The 15,217-nt window shown below is 38.5% G+C and overlaps 1 protein-coding gene across 3 annotated transcripts in view; it reads right to left on the bottom strand.

The window, feature by feature from the left end:
• Positions 1-481: 481 nt before the first annotated feature.
• Positions 482-15,217, bottom strand: part of TBX18 (T-box transcription factor 18) — a 31,389-nt gene continuing 16,653 nt past the window's right edge. For 2 of the 3 annotated variants that reach the window (XM_043457329.1, XM_043457330.1), the window contains 3 exons: positions 12,728-12,792; positions 6,209-6,303; positions 482-4,610 (listed from right to left, as the gene is read on the bottom strand). In XM_043457329.1, coding sequence (XP_043313264.1) covers positions 3,886-4,610; positions 6,209-6,303; positions 12,728-12,792 — 885 coding nt within the window. In that variant the 3' untranslated portion in view covers positions 482-3,885. The remainder of the gene's footprint in view (positions 4,611-6,208; positions 6,304-12,727; positions 12,793-15,217) is intronic. The other variant, XM_043457328.1, reaches the window with a different exon arrangement.

Below are 15,217 nucleotides of genomic sequence, written 5' to 3'. Positions count from 1 at the left end.
ACCAAGGTTGTATGAATTTGAAACTGAAAGGACTAGTAAAACTTCTCATCACAGACACTCCTTTAACATGTAAAAAACAGATCTAAAGCGGTTACATTTTGTCTAAAATCATGATTGGGAAATACATGGTTTGAAATCAGGTTCCCTCATTCTCAAGGAAGTGATGATCTCCTTCAAAATTCCAAAAAAAGAAAATTCATGATTTGAAAATCTATCAGCATGTAGATGGATATTAAGGTTTATAAACCTCTGTTGGATGTTATCTATACTTGAAATATATATGTATATGTATATGTAAATATATGTATATAAATGTATATGTAAAGATATATGTATATATAAATATATATGTAAATATATGTATATATATGTATATAAATATATATGTATACACACACACACACACACACACATATATATGCATATATATTTCTTCATTTCCCCCGACAATATTTTTAAGCTTTGAGCTCCTGGACAGCTGTAATCATGTATGTCTACTTTACTCTTCACATAGTCAACTTCACCTGCAACTTCTCTGAGCACCTATTTTAAGGAATGATGATTAATGAGATTAAAACACAATGTGGTAATGATTTAATAAAATGATTTAATTTCCAGTGGAAGAAACTCTCCATGTAGATGAGTCAATAAACTCTCCATGAGGACACCTGGCAGAGTTACACTTTGAAATAGAGGATTCTTTACAAACCTAATAGAAGATAGCATCGGCATAGCACCCACCAACTCTACCATGACTCCTGAAAAACACTTAAGAAATTATTTTTAATGGCTTTACACCAGACTTGGTTAGTGATCACTCTTCTTGCACCTTCTCCTTCACATCCAAATCTCAGAACTACCCTACTCCAAAATTTACTCTCTTCTCTTAATCAAACCTCCAGCTATCTCCAAAACTTCTGTGCTATCTATTTCATACTAAGGTGTGAGTTGCTTGTAGGTTTATATCTTGGGAGTGAGGTCTCAAGAGGAATTCGCATTTTAAAAGTGGGGTGCATTCTGTTCAAAATTCCACTGATATAAAATGTGTGATCCACTGCCATATCAGCAGTACTATGTCCCAACCTCCTCTGGGGGCCACCAAAGTCTCCTCACCCCCCTACATTCCAGAAACCAGGGGTCAGCAACTGGGTGCCCTACTAGAGAAAAGCTATTGACCTCTGGGAGGGAGCTTGGATGGAAGCAAGTGTTAATTTTCAAAATGTGACTGGTTGTGATAGCAACAACCTCACCTCATCACAATGTCCCTTGGAATGTTTTCTGGGCAAGGGGTCTAAAAGTGATCTGTCATCACTGGTCAGTGGTACAAGTAGCTTATTCTTACATCCTTGCCCTTCCCCCTCGGACCCAAAACAAAACATCCCAGTCTGCCCTCCTCTTCTCACATTTGAATTTTCATGTGTTCACCATTTGTCAGGGCTTCACCTTCAATGACATGGTCAAGGCACCAAGAAATTATATTTAACACATGAAAAATGAATACCAGGCCCATTTCCTCATGCCTTATAATTGTAAGCTACAAAATTTGTGTTTGGAGTCTGCATGTGTGTGCCTATTCTTGGAACACCGTTTATAGACACTTTAAATGATTCCTCTCCAAAGTCATAAAAGGGTTTAGTAACACACTTTAATATATAATTTCTTAAGTATTTTTTAATAAAATACAGATATATAATTATAATTATCAATGCATGTATGTCATTTAATATAATGATAAAAGGCTAGTCTTTGAAGTGACATGATTAATATTTACAATAAAACCTAAAGGAAATAGCACTTGTACAATATTGCTGATCAAAAGGAAAAGATTAAAAATTCTCCTCGTATTGTGGTATCATCTCAAATCACAAAGAGGAAAAAGGAAAATTCTCATCTTATTAATATATATAGGAATAGATCACTACTTTCCATGTTTTCTCAAGATGGAAAACCTTCTTGTTCTCCTGAAATTATGCCAGATTCTGAGGCTGGGATATGTTCATAATAAGGACTTTCCCAAATCTTTATCAAGCTATTAATACCATACACAAACATGTTACATAGATCTAACTATTGGAAATATGTCATGTACCTTCACACTAATTTTAAATTTAAAGATCAATACTCACTTGACGAACTGCTAGAGAATCCATGAGGAAATTTATCAGTATGTATAAAGAATCACATTGTGTGAAAATACTGTTCAAATAGTAATCCCCCTAAACATATAACATCCATGCTGCTTTAAAGTAAAGAAGCAAATTAGGAACTACATTGTTCACCCATCAAACTATGGATAGGATAATGTTTAGCATTGAAAGGAAACCCTACTGCTTTTGCTTGACAAACATATGAGACGTAATGAGTCAACGTCCAGACACATAATTTCATTCTCAACAAATAGATGGTAATGCTCTTCACCTTGCATTCTTAACTTTTCCTATTAATCTCATTTTGTGCTATCAAAGTTACTACTTGTTTTGAAACCATGTACACATTATTTTGGGGATTTTTAAAAATAATGCTGTTTTTTTCTCTTTTTTTTTCCAGTTTCAAGGCTAAAAATGATGTTGAGGTTAAAAGTTTTACAGCTCCTTTATCATAATTGGTATCTTCCTCCTTAGTCTTCCAAGAAGGACTTTATAGTAATGGGTTTTGGCCTTTGCACTGCAACCCCCAAAAGACAGATTGCTGGAGATAACCTCCTGAAATTCCTTACAGCGCTATTTAACACCAGGAAGGCCTAGAATCTATCTGTTTTGAGAAAGACTCAGACAAAAGGACAAGGTTCAGGGAGGGGGGAGGTTTCAATTTGCAGGAATTTTCGACACATAAATAAGTAGTGTAAGTGCCTTTTCTCTTTACTTCTAGATCATGGGTCAGGAATCTCAAGGCAAGATGGAAAAAGAAACCTGAATGAAAAAAACCACACTATAAAAACCTAAGGGAAAGCAGAAAATATTATTCCTCTTGATTTAAAATGTTAGACATTTTTCATTGGAATCAAAGTATTTGAGGTGGATTTATTTTCTTTTTGCCATTCCAGTCATATCACATATTCCTTTCCTGGTGAAAACTGGAATTTAAAATATTTATTGGTCTACTTGATACTAAATAAAATGAACCAAGAAAGTCCAAAACACTGGAAATTTATTCTCTGCATATGAATAAATACCTCTTATATATCTGACAGAAAGTGAAAAAATTACAAGCCTCTCTATCTTCTTTAGGGAAATAATTATTATGGACTATGAATTTTTACAGGACCAAAGTCACCTAATAGATGTGTTAAATAAGAACAAGCAGGAACGCAAAAGCTAATCCTTCATGATTACAAATACCTCAGAACTATTACTAAGACTTCAACTGGCTTTTGCATCTTAGGTTCTCACACTGTGCCCAAGAATAACAAATCGCAAGACTCTGTGTGCTGGTTTACTGCTGGTTATCAACACTCAAGTAGGAAATCTGTGTAGAGCATTTTCCTGATAAATTAAGTTATGCGTCTTAGTCTGGTTAGTATCATTGCCAAGTTTTAAGTTTGCTGTTTTTTTTTTTTTAAGTATAAGAACTTTGGTTAAACATACTACATGTATGCCAATACTCTGTGCAACTGGGGAGAAAAATAGAGGGAGGATGTGGTTTTGTAGGCTGCAAACTCCACATGCCACATACAGTATACATATATACCATAGCTAATCACAGTCTCACCATGAGGAAGTCAAAAACCTCAGTGAGCCTTCATTTTCTATTATATATACATTTTACAAGCTACTTGATAAGTTTCTTTTCATATTGCTTTCCAAAGAGAAAAAAAAAGTAATAAAAGAAAACAAAGAAAGAAAATACATTAGCTGGATTCGAATGTAGTTTAACTTAAAGGCTTCATCAGACCATATGTGCAGATACTTGAGATGATGAGAGAGTTAAGCTTCCTAGGGTCCTAGAGTCAAAGAAACTCTGCTGACCCCCACTGCTAAGCAGGTGCACGCCTTCCACGGGGGGCAACATCTGCCGATCCGTCATGGTCCCACTTGGTGAGGACCCCAAGAAACTTCCTTGGGAAGAAACAATTTTCTCAGGACTGGCAGCCAGTTTAGGGGATGTGGAGAAGTTATACCCATACAAGGCACAGGGGCTGTGTAATCTGAACGTGTTGTAGGAACCCTGGTGGGTCTGGTTAGCAGCAAAGGCGTTGCTGGGGGGTGAAGGCATGATGTACTGGAGCTGGGGAGACATCCCTGAAATCTGCATGGACAAGCTGGTCTGTGGGCAGCTGAAGGTGTCCCCATCCGTGCCGCCCATGGACATGTTCACCGAGGCGCTGCTGCTGACGCCCACGTAGGAGGGAGTCCTGGGAGGGGCGAAGGTCTCCCCTGTCTGGTTGGTGAGCCTGTTGTAGGTCTCAGCCAAGGACGTGCTGTATCGGTTGAGGGTGAGGCCAGAGCGGGCACAGGCGGAATAGTCAGCTGGGGCCAGACCACACAGTTGGCTGGTGTTGGGTCCCAGATGGAAGGCAGGAGATGAGCAAGGGGAGCCGGACAAAAGATGAGGGTGGGTGGCCGCAACGCCATTCCCAGAACCTTGGAGTAAGGTAGAGGAACCTGTATTTCCTACAAAAGAAGTTGAAATGTAAAGGGCCTCTTTTCCTTTCAATTTTGTACACATGAGCTAGACGCAACTTGTTACACGCGCAGGTACAAAGACAAAAAGGAGATGGTCTCCACTCTCAGGAATTGTAATGTAATTGAATTTAGACTGAATGACTTTAAACACAGATACTCTCAACATTTTCAAGAAAAATTATCTCCCCAAGGGATGGTCTTTTTTGTTTATTTGTTTGCTTTTTGTTGTTTTTGTTTGTTTGTTCGCAAAAGGTATGAGGACTCTACCACATCAAATTTTCACATTTTCTCCCTCAATTAGTGTTCTCAGAGTTTTCTCATTATTTTGTAATAAACATTATAAATATTGACTTTCCTAGCAACTTAAGAAAATATAAATTTCATCTTACTGTGTAATTTTTTCCAGAAGTATAACCATCACCTCACTTCTACCCACTTTTTACTCTTTTTTCAGCAGAGTTTGCTCTGGATCAATATATTTTCTTGCAAGAAAAAAAAAGGAATTCAAAAGAAAGATCCAAACTGGCTAGACCCATCCTGTCTCAAACGAAATGGCAACCTCCCACTGAAAGCTTCTGTGGGTCAATGACTACCACGCATGCGGGGCTATTACAATAAGGCAACAGTCTCGAACTTCAAAAATCTCATTTCCAAACAGAAAGCGGTTTGGTGAATCACATGGTAACCCAAGAGCAGAGGTCCAGCAGATAAACAGTCCTGTGAAATAGAGAGGGTGTTTAACCCTGCCTCCAATCAATAACAGTGGTGGCGGCTGATCGCCCCCCACCCCCCAGATTTGCTGGCAGATTGATGTCTGCAACTTGATGGAACTTAGGGAGAGAAGAGAATTCCAATGGGCTGGACAGGTTGTAAAACCTTCATTGCTCTAGTGACAGTGTTTTATATAGCTTCTCAAAATAATCTAAAAGCCCAATCCACCCAATGATAATTATCTAAAAACCTAGCATGCTAAATTCTCATGGGGATGCCGGGCAGGGTCAGGCATTAAGTGCAGGACTGAGTGCAGGATTGGACTGTGAGTCCTAGCTACCCAGTAGACAAGGAAGCATCATCCTGTTGCATGCAGCCTCTTTGAGGAAACACTAGCCCTGGGCTTGTTGAAAATGCTCAACAGTGATCTCAGGGAAGACTGCCTCAGTGGACCTGAACTTCTCATCATAAATCAGCAGGAGAAACCTGCCTAGAGGCAATTCAGTTGAAAGAAGTGAAGAAAGAAGGGGGCAAAAAAGGATGACCTGGGACCAGCATCTGTAATTTCTTATGATGTACAACTGGTACCAGGGCCAACTAGTCTACCTCTAATTTTAAAGAAAAAAAATTAAAGGTGAGATAAAGGTCATGAAATACATAAACTGCCTAAAACATCCAAAACTTAACTTATGACCACACTAGCCATTTTCCTGGCCCATACCTATACCAGACACAAAAGGGAGGGATCTTGTAATAGAAGGATGTTGGTAATAAGGTAGCCATTAGACAATAGTAATGACTGGGGCATTTTTCAGTGCCCGAGCATCTAGGTAAGAACTGACCAAATCTATGACCCAGGAGACTTCATGATTTACCTTGCTTGGGAATTCCAGGGATATCTTCAAAGGTGAGGGTCCGTAGTGAAGGTCTCCAGAATGCATATGACTCCACAAGGGCTTCCAAACCCATTCTAAATGGAAGGGTCAGGACAGGGAATGAACACAAGAAGCCAAGTTAGGAGCAGGTGGAGTTTTCAACAGTGATAAGCTGCTCAGGAAACACCACCGGTGTTGACAGCGTCTCCCTCGTTGGCAGGGTAAGAGCTCGGCACAAACACACACCGAAAAAAAATGGTTTGTCACCAAGAGCACAAGAGGATAGAAACCACCCAGAAGGTCCTGTTAATATTCTCTGAAAAACAAGATGATCTCAGGGGATACAAAGCTGCCCCCTGTGCTAGGAAGATGACGTGAAGACCATCCATCCTGGCTACCCTGAGTCCAAGGCTCTGTGTGATCTGGAACCACCCTCTCTCCCTGATACATTACTACCCCTCTGATGAGGAAGGCTCTGCCACAAAAGTGTGCTCCTGCAAAGAGGCATTTCTACCCATCATTCAGTGCCTCGACCACCAGCCGAGAAGAGCAGTCATCCAAGGAAAATGGACTTCTCTCTCCGAGACATGATCACCACCCCCAGGACAGCAGCTCTGACTTCTCAACTCAGCCTCCAGGAGGACCACAGCAAGGTGATCTCACAGGGCGCTAAGGTACATAGACCTAGTGTTAGCACCTGACATTATGGTAAAGCCTCTACATACGCTTAGTGAATGGACACAAAGAGATAGGATAACTTCATAATGGACTACTCACACGATATCTATAAATTTTAAAACCTGGCTGACTACTCTAAATACACACAAAAATGTATGCATCTCCAACCGTAAGTGATTCAGAGTCTTCCCTATTGTATATCAGATAATCAAGTCCTCCAGGTCCTAGAAACGAATCCCTTCACTCAACTAGCACCTTCTCAAGGCCTTTCCACTTTGCCCTCAACCATCTTCTCAGCCCTAATCAATCTGTTAATTCAGGTAACATTATGCTTTCCATGAAACGCGCAGCTTCGCTGAAGAAAATGCCTGATTCCTGAGTGTTACACTGTACAAGGCAACCTCTTGAGACTGTCAGATACAGTTTTAGTGAATACAGATAATCTGTGTTTAATGCAAATTTAAAGACAGGGAGTATGATTAACAGCTTAGACTCCCCGTGATAGCTGCTGTAGATTCCCTGCATCTCCAAGTCATAACCTATGAACTAGAAACCTATGAACTAGAGAACTAGAGAAACACCCCCTTCAGAGTCACACCTCCTATACAACATGGTGGAAACTCCTGGAAGACCCAGAGTAAGTGACCTGTGCATACAGATAAAACCATCTTCCCTTACTTGCCCTGGGCTGCACTGAGCATGAAGGACAGAGTCTGGCTTTGGATGGAATCATTGTGCCCCAGAGAGAGGACTAGTTAGTGCTCAGGACACTGGATTGGGGTCAGGAGAATTGGGCTGTGACTACAACCCTGTAACATTGAGTAAATATTTGGAGCTCCCTGGACTGCCATTTCCCACAAAGTGAGGACTAGAATACAAAGTTCTGAGTCCTCTCCTAGCCCTCAAGTTTACCACTAAGCGATTTATAAACCAGACATTATATCTGTGGCTGACTACAAACCAGGGCTAAGAACATTCTACTCAACAATACTTTATGTAAAGTATTGACTGGGGAGAAGTTCGGCAGCTCTATCAGTCTCAAAGCCCCACAGAACCTGCAGGTTTCATTCAATACTAGACTCATGAATGCTGCGCATGCATGCATGCTAAGTCGCTTCCGTTGTGTCCAACTCTTTCTGACCCTATGGGCTGTAGCCCACCAGGTTCCTCTGTCCATAGGATTCCCCAGGCAAGAATACTGGAGTGGGTTGCCACGCAGGGGATCTTCCTGACCAAGGGATTGAACCCACATCTCTTACATCTCTTGCATTGTCAGGCAGGCTCTTTACCACCAGCGCCACCTGGGAAGCCCCTCATGAATGCTGGGTGCTGCTTATTCTATTACTTTATTTTAGCTTGTACTAATACTCAATTTTTATGACTTTCTAGAAACAAGCTTTTTTAAGTTAAAGAATTTAGGACACAGTTTTGTCCTAAACTGCTTTGTTAAACACAGATGAATTTTTGTAATTACAGTTTTAAATATTCAGGATACCTAAGTAGTCCTGGAGAGGCCTCAAGGGGAATTTACTAAGAGACAATTAATGAACATCTACAGGACTCAGAAATTTATTAACTGTGGAGATGAGCATCAGTGCATTATTTGTGTTAGTGGTGTAAACTTGACTATGTTTCAAATACAAGCCCATATTCCAAATTCTTAGGGTGAAGTTACTAATCCTCACAAATGGGCAACCCTAAGCCTTAAAGAGATGCTCTGAAGGTTACAGATCTACAAGTGGTCTGATTTGGAGCTACTGATATTTTTCTTGAGGCTGCTGTTTCACACTGCAAGTTCCAGAAAGGATTTCAGATATTTTGCAGGAAACAGTTATAAAATATTTATTAGCTGAATCTGGACTTTAAAAAAAAAAAAAAAAAAGTCTTCATTTTCCCCAGTAATGGAGACTTTTCCCGTCTAGTTAAAGGAAAGATAAAAGGCACCTCCTGCAGGCGTGTAGCCAAGGCGATAATTTATACAAGATGCCTTTGAACAATTTCCACATTTTATCACCCCCCTAATTTATGCTATCAAATGGCCGAGTTTATTTAGTAAAATGGTTATGTTTTTTCCTAAAGTATTTAAAGAGAAGAAATTTTTGTACCTTCCTGAGTAAAAGATTTTATAGGGTCAACCCTAAGGCCTAACTGAAGAATGAAACTATTCTCAGCACATAAATTCTCCTTCACGTAACAAATGTCCTGCAGGAGCGCTTTTAAGGGCTGAAGCTACTGATTTCTATAAAATAGGCTGTAGGACCATAAATAGCCAGGAAGGTATAATTTTTAATTAAAGCAAATTGTTTTATAAAGTTTAAAAAAATCACAAGTCCAAGTTTATTTCTTGTTCTGCATAGTTTGTTTATTTCATATATAGGGAAAAAATAAAAACAGAATGTATATTAAAAAGTAATAATAGTACAACAAAATCAGGGGTATTAAAGAAATATTTTGCACTTTTTCTCATGGGCTTTTTTCTCTATTAATATATGAAAACATATCACCCCTTCCCCAAGTCCTCAGCACCAATGCACCCTCCTGATCTTATAGATAACTTCAGCTCTTTTTTTTTTAAGGAAAATAACACATAAGTCAGAAATCTTTAAAGCTTACCACATTCTCTCTTTTCCATAAAATTGTCTTTTGCATTTATCAGTGGAAAATGTTAAAGTATTTAACACTGATTCACAGATATTTAATATTGAGTCATAGATATTTAGCATTTAAAGATAAGCACTGAAGAGATTGTCTGTCATAAGCAGGAGAATTCATTTTAACGAGAAAAAAGTGAAACTATTCATTTCACCAACAGGGAAGCTATGTATAAGCTCAGTAGGTTTTTCCTATACTAAGGTATTATTTAAACAGTTGGAATAAAATAAAAATTTGAAAGTTTAACAACCTTTTAAAAAGTGTTAAGATATAATTCATTATTTTTTGCATATCTATTAAAAACTTTAAAAGGTGTAGAATCAGGAAATAAACAGTAGCCAACACCATGATTGCAATGGCTTATACTACCTCAACAGCCAAAGGAAAGAAAAGTTTCTACTGAACCTAGCATTTTGACCTCATGATACCAAACAAGAGGCTTGGTGGTTTATTTTGACCAATGCCTCTGATTTTTTTTAACTGATCAAAAAAAAAAAAAACCTTTTAATTGTGCCAACTTACCTAAAATTCTTTTTGAAGCTTTGCAATATCAGGTTGGCCAAAAAGTTCATTTGGGTTTCTCCATTACATCTTACGGAAAATTATTCCGAACGAACTTTTTGGTCAACCTAATATGTATCTATCATCTCACTTCCGTTTACAGGCTTATCCACTATAAATACTACCCAAAATACATCTTGAAAAATGTTTAAAGTTATCACTTCAAAAATGAACTGACAGTAATGTACAAAATGATAAATATAATTAACACTGTTCTATGTTATATAAGGAAGGTAATTCTAAGTGTTCTCATCACAAGGAAAAAAACTGTTTTTCTATTTCTTTACTTTATGCCTATATGAGACGATGTATGTTCACTAAACTTACTGTGATAATCATTTCACGATGTATGTAAGTTAAATCATTATGTGGTACACCTTAAACTTTAGCAGTGCTGTATGTCAATGACATCTCAATAAAAGTAGAAGGGAAAAAAATACAGTGTTCAAGCCATGTGACCCCACAATGTCAACAGCAGTGAGGTCTTTGCTAGAGTCGTCCTCCAGGAGAACCTGGAATTAGTCTTGGCATGGCTTATCTGCCTGCAGTGCAGGAGACCTGGATTCGATCCCTGTGTTGGGAAGATTCCCTGGAAGAGGGCATGGCAACCTACTCCAGTATTCTGCCTGGAGAATCTAAATGGACAGAAGAGCCTGGCAGGCTACAGTTCATGGGGTCGCAAAGAGCTGGACACGACTGAATGACTAAGCAGAGCACAGTATAGTCTCAAGTCTTAGTGCTGCCTCCCTGGAGCTTCAGTAAATTCATCCTCTGCTTAAAAAAAAAAAAAAGAACTGAAAGCAATGCAAGGTTCTTAAATAGATAAATATTCTGCTATCAGAAGAGTCACAAGAAGATTTCATCAAAGTATTTGTCAAGGTCGAAAAAGGAGTCATCCCAGGGGCTACCTCAGTCACCTCACCAATAAGCACCTCAGTTACTGATTTATTCAGCTTTCAGAAACTCCTCTGAAAAGCAATGTTAACCAGGAGCTAATGCAATGATGTAACAAAAGCCAAGCAAAGTTTTTCTCCACATGGAAAGAGACATCTAAAACAATAGAACAATCTCAGCACAGCAGACGTATGGTAGGAACACCCGGAAATCTGCCTACAGAGTGAAGGATTTCAGAGGGAAGCTGCATTATTAGTCAGTCTTATTGATCTGCATGCGCTAAATTAGAGGCTATTCTACTCTCAAACATTTTAGTCCTCATATTCAGTCAGTTCAGTCACTCAGTCGTGTCCGACTCTTTGTGACCCCATGGACCTGCAGCACGCAGTTCATCCCTGTCCATCACCAACTCCCAGAGCCTACTCAAACTTATGTCCATCAGGTCGGTGATGCCCAGTCCTCATAAGTACATGGTGTTTAAAAGAACCACTGCATTACCAAAGAGGGGGGATAAATTAGTGATTAGCAGATACAAACTACTATGTATAAAATAGATAAACCACAGTGTTCTACTGTATAGCACAGAATATTCAGTATCTTATAATAAACCACAATGGAAAATAATCTGAAAAAGAAAAAAAATAAATAAAAGAACCATTGCACATGAAGATGAAATCAAGTCTTTCTGCAGGCACATAAGTTTATTCTAAGAAAAGGTCTCTGTCTATGCTCACCTTGCTCAGCTAATCATCTGAAAGAACTAAAATGGACTACTTCCTGATTGTTTTCTCTCTACAATTTTAAGCGAAACTGTTCCTAAAATAAGATAATAGAGGGTCTGGACCTCATATAGCCACAGCCTATCAATACCAAGTTTTTAAGTATTAGAACAATGTCTGGAATAAAGTGATAAAAATGTCTCAAATACTTTTTAAAAACAAAATGCTTTTCAAAACATTTAAGTCAAAGTCTTACCCAGAGAGGGCATCTGGAGAACGTTAGTCTATTATTACTATCAACAGTTATAAAATATTTTAGAAAATGTCACACCAACTCTATTGGAATAGAATCATATCAATAAATTCAAAAACTCGTGGCACACAGACTAAGGAGATCTGCTTTTTGATAAAGAGTAATAGAGTGGAATTCATTACTGTAGCTCTCCCACTTAGTACAAACACCATAAAACACGACACAGAAAAAAAAATAAACAAGTGTGTAGCTGTCAGTAGAGCCAAGACAAATTTGGAAACTAAAGAACATCAGCTGTCTCGGCAGTGGGGAGTAGTTTCAAATTCTAGCTGAAAATCTGAGTGAACAAGAGTCTCTGTCATATTTCGAAGAGAGATCAATACATAGTTGTGACATTGCTAAGCAAATTCTAAACCAAGAGCAGATGCAGACAGTATTTTGACTTGGGATACTAAAGACCCTGGGCCTGGAGGCACAGGTTTCTACAAAGCCCCTTCAGAGGCAGCATGCACTGTATACCCTGAGAACTTCTGTTTTCACCCCAGCATTTCACATCAACATTCAGCTGAGAAATGAGTAAGCCACAATGATGCACCCAAAATAAGTTATATTCATGCCTCAATGACATTAACAAATTTAAACTTCATCAGAAATGATTTCAAAACCACATAAGTAAATTTAACTGTTTACTTTGTAGTGGAAAATTCACCATAAAAATCAAATGTATTTATCACAGCCAGAATGTTTTTAACTAAGACTCACCTATTACGCCCGGAGTCTCGGAAGCCTTTGGCAAAGGGATTCCTATCTATCTTTAGACGAGTAATCTGCAGATTAGAAAAAAAAAGAAAAATCACATCAGATCTTAAGATAAAAGTCAAGGAAGGTTATCAAAAATGGTAGTGATGGAAGAACTATAAGAAACTCCAGGATCAACTGTCAGAGAATTCTTCTCCCCTGTTTCTCAGGTATTTTATTATCTTAGTAGCAAAGCAAAAAGAATATTTCAGAAGTCATCTAGACAATCATTTGCTATGAAAAGAACATTCCCCTACTTCTATCCAAGCACTGTAATAAAGTTTGCTTTGCTATTAATATCCCTAGAGACGGGGATTCTGAATCATCTGTTGATAATTGCCCTTCGTTTGACAATCTCTTTAAAATTCTTCCCTTTATTAATTCTGTGAACTGTGTCTGCTTCTCTTGCAGTAGTGGTGATGGAGAACAGCTAATATCCAACTTCTATTTAACAGCCACTTATACACTTAAATGTAGCTAACGTTCTTCAGAAATAGGCAATATACACTCCTTGAATGTTCCTGCCTTCCGTTTTTCTTTGTCTCTCCTCAAATCATCTTTACAGCTCTCATCTCCTCCTTCATCTGTGGAGTCGTGACCTGGTCAGAGCACTACAGTGAATGTCTAACCAAACGTAACCATGACTTAAAGGTTTCAACAGGATTCAATCTTATACACACAGGAGAAATAAATAATAGCTTCATTTTAACTACAGCTGTAATTTGTTGACTTATAACTAGATTTTTATTCAGGAAGATCCCAGGATTTGAGGGAAAAGTTTTTATAAGTGGTCTAATCATCTCTGTTAAAAACAATTTTTTTTTTAGTTATACCATCTTGAAATTGACACTAATAAACAACATCCCATCTGTTTCTGACCATATCTTCACCTTGCCCAGAGAAGTTGATAGCCTATTTTCTAAGAAGTGCATCATGCTTCGTTTTCTGTGTTCCTTGGTTTAGTAGAATCTGCTAAGCTGTAATTGTGCCATTTTGGTCAAGGACAAATGAAGACCGCTGAATGACACTAAGGCAAAGAAGGGCATCTTTGGAGTCACCTGAAGTCCTCCTCCATCACGCTGTGTGAACTTCCAGCCATCTGCCAATCAGCCTTGCAACACCTAAGGCAGGTGCATTCCATATGCTACTGTCTTAGTTTGTGGGTTCTGCTGCTGCTGCTGCTGCTAAGTCGCTTCACTCGTGTCCGACTCTGCGACCCCATGGACAACAGCCCACCAGGCTCCTCCGTCCACAGGATTCTCTAGGCAAGGATACTGGAGTGGGTTGCCATTTCCTTCTCCAAGTTTGGGGATGGAACTACATTATAAACAAGATAATGTAAAGGTCTGCTAAGCAATTCACTATGTTTACCACTCTGCCATTGAAAGAATTATTTATAATTCATTATAACTCCATTATCTGTTCATTTAAATAATGCTTAAAGAAAACTTAATAACTTAAACATTCATTTAAAACAGTATTTTAACACAGTGGGAAAGGGGAAGGTGGAATAAATTGGGAGAGTAATATTGACATATATAAACTGCCATGTATAAAAGAGGCAGCTAACGGGAAGCTGCTGGATAGCAAAGGAAGTTCACCTTGGGGTTCTGTGATGACCTAAAGGGGTGGGATGTTGGGGTGGGGTGGGAAGGAGGTTCGAGACAGAGGGGATATACACGCATACATGTGACTGATTCCTATTGTTGTATAAGAATATATATATGGTTTCTGTATAGCAGAAACCAACACAACACTATAAAGCAATTACACTCCAATAAAAAAATTAAAAATTAAAAAAAAAGTAGAGGGGAAGAAGTTTAAAAAAATATTTCTGAGCTATAAATACATGAAAAAACAAAGCAAAAAAATAGCATTTTAAAAAAGAGTTTACATCTCATTAGGACTGGCTGATTCATATCAATGTATGACAAAACCCACTGGAAAAAAAAATAATAATAAAAAAAAATAAAAAAATAAAAAAAAAAGAGTTTACAGCTATTAAAAAGAATGCATTTGAATCAGTTCTAATGAGGTGGATGAAACTGGAGCCTATTATACAGAGTGAAGTCAGAAAGCAAAACGCCAATACAGTATATGAATACATATTATGAAATTCAGAATGATGTTAATGATGACCCTATATGAGAGACAGCAAAAGAGACACAGATGTAAAGAACAGACTTTCGGACTCTGTGGGAGAAGGCGAGGGTGGGACGATTTGAGAGAACAGTATTGAAACATGTATACTATCAAGTGTGAAACAGATCGCCAGTCCAGATTTGATGAATGAGACAGGGTGCTTGGGGCTGGAGCACTGGGAAGACCCAGAGGGATGGGATGGGGAGGGAGGAGGGAGGGGGTTCAGGATGGGGAACACATGTACACCCATGGCTGATTCAGGTGAATGTATGACAAAAACCACCACAATATTGTAAGGTAATCAGCCTCCAA

The sequence above is a fragment of the Cervus canadensis genome, chromosome 33, assembly GCF_019320065.1.
Source record: "Cervus canadensis isolate Bull #8, Minnesota chromosome 33, ASM1932006v1, whole genome shotgun sequence".
Lineage (NCBI taxonomy): Eukaryota > Metazoa > Chordata > Mammalia > Artiodactyla > Cervidae > Cervus > Cervus canadensis.
Note: the sequence above shows the minus strand (reverse complement) of the source record. Positions and strands in the feature narration are given on the sequence as shown.